Source organism: Choristoneura fumiferana, chromosome Z (assembly GCF_025370935.1).
Source record: "Choristoneura fumiferana chromosome Z, NRCan_CFum_1, whole genome shotgun sequence".
NCBI classification, from domain to species: Eukaryota; Metazoa; Arthropoda; class Insecta; order Lepidoptera; family Tortricidae; genus Choristoneura; species Choristoneura fumiferana.
In genome coordinates this window covers 14,404,447-14,410,562 of record NC_133472.1, presented here as the reverse complement: position 1 = coordinate 14,410,562, position 6,116 = coordinate 14,404,447, and the positions used below count along the sequence as shown (strand labels likewise).

At 35.6% G+C, this 6,116-nt stretch overlaps 1 protein-coding gene across 1 annotated transcript in view; it reads right to left on the bottom strand.

Annotated features, from left to right (window-relative positions):
* Window positions 1–2,115: 2,115 nt before the first annotated feature.
* The window catches only part of Dh44 (corticotropin-releasing diuretic hormone 44), a 57,623-nt gene continuing 53,622 nt past the window's right edge, over window positions 2,116–6,116 (bottom strand). The window contains exon 6 of the mRNA XM_074088495.1: window positions 2,116–3,551. Coding sequence (XP_073944596.1) covers window positions 3,511–3,551 — 41 coding nt within the window. The 3' untranslated portion in view covers window positions 2,116–3,510. The remainder of the gene's footprint in view (window positions 3,552–6,116) is intronic.

The following is a 6,116-nucleotide window of genomic DNA, read 5'->3' as shown; positions in this document are numbered from 1 at the left end:
AGATTTTATTTTAATTTTGAGCATTAAAATCGCGATGTAGCGCGAACAATCACTTCGATTAAATGATACGTAGGCAACTAAATGTTGAATACTCGTACCTACCTACTCGTGGTTTTGTTTCACCTAAAATTCTACTCGATAAGATTTTTTTTTCAGATAGGTGAGTTGTTACATCCTAATAATACTTAATCATTAGAAGATAATTAGGCCGGAAAACCCGTGTGTTAAAAGCATCTGCATAACTTGCAATAGGGTAGCCCGATATAAGTAATCACATTACTCGAAAATACTATTCGAATGTGAAAAAAAAAACTGTTTTGTGTTTTAAATACGAATATTTAGGTGGTAGAAAATTCAGCTCTATTAAATCTGAGGGTCTATAGCGTAAAGTTTTTGAAACTCGCGATCACAATCAAATTACAGTGTTTGTACGTATGTGAAAACTGTAATGTGATTGTGGTCGCGAGTGTCAGAAACTTTAAGCAATAGATAGACCCTCTGGTCTATATAATAGTAAAAAAAATATTTGAGGTGTTTTTGCGGCAATAAACATGCAGCTTTTTACCACTTTCCAAAGATTTTCCCGAGTTATATAGATAATTCAAAAATCAATTCTTTGGTAAACCATCATTTACAAACAAATGCAGTGTTACAGATTTAATTTTTAGTTTATTTACCTGGGGTTACTTTTCGTAATGGCTGTCTTGCCGAAGCAGGTAAATGCCTACGCTAGAAAGTCATATCTATCTTAGCCGAGTTTATGGTCTTTTAATTGGTTTGTTTTACCTAAAGCAAAGTGGCAAGGGGGTCAAAAGGTATTACTCTGAATGACATCGAGAAAAAGAGCCAGTGCTTTTGATTACTCGATCGAACGGTTGCACTATCTTGTCCCCAGATACATACTTAAGCAAATGTCGTAGGTACAGTCAAGTGCAATAATAAGTATCTATTCGAGCCACTCAAAAATGTGTTACTACGGCCTTATTGCGTCAGAATAAGAGTCTGAGGTACTTATTTTTGAAACTTTGAATAAGTTCATATTTTTACACTTGACTGTACATAGTTGTCCACGACGTCATTGACAAATGAAGACAAGTCAGACTTATACAATTATTAAGTTAGCTTAAAATTACTGTTGTATTTGAAACCATTCCTATGATGAGCTGCTCCCGATAATATATTTATTTATTATGCAGACAATTCTTGCGGCAGCAATAAATAGCTTAATTGACCTTCGACTACATATATAAGGTACTTGCAATAAAGTAACAGGAAACATTAGAAATATATTCTGAAGAATCCCATGGGAAGCCCAGACACGGTTGCTGGCAATGGCACAACATTAATCGAACCATACTAGTATAGCAGGATAATTTGAATTTTTTGTATTTTTTTTCGCCGTTCATGCAAATTTTGAATTTTCTGCAGCTTCAAATAATTAATAAGCGGAATGCAATTATCCTGGCATCGAGGGTGAGTTTTGCGCCTCAAGCAAGAGTCACGCTCTCGTCTAGCGACGAAAACGTGTCGGGAGTAATGAAATCACGTGGCTCTAGGGCGCCTCTTTAAATTAAATCACTTGTAATTAGGTATAGGTACATCGGAGGCGCCGACCCTCGCGCCACCGCCGCAGCAGTGCCGTCGCCGCGCCGCCGCCGCTTCGTGCCGCGCCGTGCCGTGCCGTGCCGTGTCCGTGGACGGCAACACAGTATTTCCATAACGTGAAACCCATGCTACAACTGGATCGTGATCAAGTATAATCAGAAATTCATACGATTTGTATGTAGGTTTCATTAAAAACAAGACTAAAGACAAAGTGAAATATTGCGATAAATAAAGAAATTATGACTTTCTTTAAGGACACAATTATGCTTTATTCTTTGGGTTACGGTTACATTCTAAGTTTAAATATTTAGAAGAAGAAAAAATCGGAATGTTAAACTGGCATAGGTCACAAGGCACCTTGCGACAAGCGATCGACAAGCCGGGATCCATTCGCGTTATTCTACTTGCCTTGGATATCCGTTGCTTGCGGGCACATTATTGCGGCACTCGAGAGTGTTCCTACGTGCTAGAGATTGATGAGGTTACTTTTATAATAAAAACACTTAGAAATCCGGTTATCAACCATGTATGTGTAGGTAGCTAAGTATATATATAAAGTCCGCAGTACAAGAAACAAAAGTTCGCAAAAAAGTCTAATTAATGACATCAAAAGGGAGGTCGCGGCAGTAGGAAAGTTGATTGGGGTCTTTATTTATAGCATTTCAATTTAACGAGAAAATCAGTTCACAATAAGCGGTGGCGCTGGGGCCGCGGGTACCGAGACGGCTGTTCTGGAGTTTCGTATAACATAATGCAGCTGCTCCACAAGGAGTGTGAATTTAATTATAACCGCCTCTAGTGCCGCAATATCGATTACCGACACAGTATCAAAGGCATGAATACTCAATAAATACATAATTCACAAAAGGTTCAATAGAAGGCGTAGTGCCTTGTACATTTTGGTGATCCAATATCGCCGCGCACGGCCACCTTCAAGTATGTAGCATAGAAGAATAAACACAAATCAATAATTTAACGTTTTACTTGAACGTAATATTTATACTGTAAGAACTAGTACATCTTCCTACTTTTCACATGCTAACAATATTAAACTGCTTCACATGAATCTAAATATAATTTAGTAAAATAAATATTCACAAAGTATAACAGCTGCACTGTACAGTAATGACAATGACATATATAGTATTAATTACAATAATGCGTAGAACTAAACTAACAGGTAATGTAATAGGCCTAAATATTTTCCTCTAATCATATAACTTTTATGAATCATACATAATATTGTATATCCTTACATAATTAAGCAACGTTTCTATTAACGCATATATTAAGTTAATTGTCTGAGATAGTTGCCGCAGTGAACTCTTAGTACGTAGTAATATTATTATGCTTTACTGATTTGAATCAATCAATGAAATAAAGCGAAACTTTTGTTGCGTAAGAGTGCAGGCGACTACTTTAACCTTTTGAACGCCACGGTCGGCCACAGACGACAAAAAAAAAATCGGAAAATCTCTCCATAGGCGCCACGTAATGCCGACATGGCGCTTATGGCACGATTTTCAGTTATCGCGTTTTGCCGACCGTGGCGGTCATAGGGTTAAGAGTGCAGGCGGTCGCGGGCGGCGTCCGCGCCGAGCTGGCTGGCGCGGCTGGGCCTGGCGACTACTTTACTTACTACTTAATCTAGCGAACAAACCAAACCGTTAACAAAACACTATTCGTTACCTAATGAATAATTAAGTATGACATGTAGTACTACTAGTACCTAAAACACTGGCAGCTGTATATTAAATAGCTACATCAAATCTATGAAATAAAACAAAAGCAAAAACTAAAATCCACCTGTCGGCGAAGAGTAGGTAGGCAGCGTACTTATCATAGAGCTTGTGTATCGTAGACGTGTGCCTCCGGCTGGCATGGAAGCGCTCGGGGCCGGCCGCTCTAATTGTCGTAGACCACTGGACCAGGGTTCGCCCAGAATCCTGCGCAGAGCAATCTATTAGATACATGCCTGTGACTACGTCTTCATCTCGCCCTAATTTTGCACAGTCTCAAAATAAAATACGGAACCCTAAAAATTGAGGATATGTAATCTTTCATTAATAAATATTTTTATATAATCAGTTCTGAAGTTTCAGATTAACCATACGTAAAATAAAAAAATATATATTTTTGCTATATTAAACTCTTCTGTTTATTAGTATACATTCAGATTAGATATACATGGTTTGAACGCATCGAGGGACATTCCCGCAAATGTGAGATTCTGTTGCCTTTATAGTTACTCACCTTCCGCCGTCTAACTTTGCCTAAAAGTTCATTGCCATGACTAGTACCACAAAAACTGTAAAGGTATAATTCCAATAATTGAATAGGCCGTTAAGCGATTCGAACACAATCCGGGAGTAACGTAAAGACATCGCATAAAAAATGTATCTCAAAAATGCGTCAAAACTGAGTATTAAGTTAATGAACTATTAGGCAGATTAATATGGTGCGTGGTATACCTATACATTTTTCGTTGCAACCTCACACTGATTGTAAAGAAGTTTTGCGTCAAAATAACATTGGTGCCATTTCGTTTCGGTTTAACACTAAAGACTGCTTACGAGTAGGCGTGAAAGTGCTTGGACTTAATGGCCTCAGCAGACGAGATTATCCGGGCACACCTAAACGGGATAAGGAAAAACTTTATCCATGCCGGTGACGTCGTGGATTTTTATCCTGTATTAGTTGTAAATATTTGTGTATCAACCCAAAAGTTTTATAATACTTTAAGATCTTGTGAAACAACATAATACGCTGTATAATAATATGATCTGATGACACTCAAAGTTTTTCATGCAATTTGAAAAATATATTATTAGTAATACCAGCCGTAAATTTTTACAATGTGCCATTAAATGATGTTCTGCTAAGAGAATCTTAATAATTTATTGACAATTAAGAATAATAAAATATATAATAAGTATTCAATAAAAAAAGCTATCCTAGACTTATAAAACTTACATAAAATAAAAATAAAACCTAAAACTAAAACAAATTACTTAACGAGTACAAGTTAATTAAATGACATGCTAATTTTTCAACTGGTGCATAAATTTTGACATGTGATTTACTATCGTTATGAATTATGATAGAGTCGTATTTCAATGATCCCTGTGACATTTGAATTGCAATGATATAGTATAGTCTTGAGTATAGTCAAGGTCATAAACATAATTAAATGTACATACGTAACCAAGACATAAATGATATCTATTATGCCACTAATCGTGAGGTCTATGTCTGGATATTCGTAATATGTATATTTAACGCAATACATATTTAATACCTACCCTCGCCTGTAGTATATATTGTGCTGATAGAGTAATGTCAAAAAGTTTTAGAGTAATTTTTTGATACTGTCTGAGGGATTATCGTAAAATGATTCTATTAGTAGATTTTTTAAGAATTCTACAAATCATGAACAAAAAATGATAAAAATCATTGAAAAATACTTTATTTTATCAATACAAAACTCATATCAAAATTTAGGCGCTTATTCATTCTAGGACATACAAATGTATAACTTCGTAGGTCCTGACTTTTAAATCATACATCTACAGACCGAGCCAAGAATTCTAAGTTTTTGTACTCCACCAAGTACATTCGGCAGTTATTCTTAAAATTGATTTGTACTTTGTGAAGTAGACGAGGACTTACGAGGATGTAAAACAGTAAGTGTAAGGAACGCTTCCACAAAACAGATAGGTACAGAAGGCAATCACATGTATGTACGTACACTTTTCATACTACGCTCGGCGGTCGCTCTAGGGTTGTCAACTACTATTCTACTAAATAATAATATGTGTATTTATTTATTTTATATTTAGTTATACTTATATTAATGTTTTATATATTGTTTATGTTTAGGTACTTAGGGTTAACATATGCATTTATATTTATTTTAACGTTTTGCTCTATTTGTCGATTCTAAACTTTTATTGCTCTTCTCTACCACTCAAAGATTAGAGATCCCTTCAGGGATAAGTCCGCCTTTGCACTTAGCAGTTTTTTGTCTTTGCTTTTTGTGCAATTAAGAGTATAAACAAACAAACAAACTATTCTTGTAATCTGTGTTATGCACAAAAAACTATCGTGGTAGTGGCACTAGTATCTAGTTGTTTGATTTATTGTTGACAATGAAACGGGAAGAATGGAAATATAAATTAATAATAACTACAATATTTTAATTTAAATGTTATTGTTAACACTGGTAAAACGACAATTCACTTTTTAATTTTGAATTGAAACCACTCGAGCACACCTTGTAGGTATGTAGATTGATTTATGTACCTATCTGTTTTGTGACGCTACTAAATAAAGACAGGAATTTGTAAATCTTAGAGTACGATTGTTGGCTACAAGCACATTTCTCACAAAATAACTACTTTTAGCTTTGATAATGAACTCGTAGCAAGTTCGAAACGCTAACGGGTTTTATACCTTAACGCTCTGGTGTTCAAAGGGTTTAATGATATTGGCTGCAGGGAAAGTGACAAAAA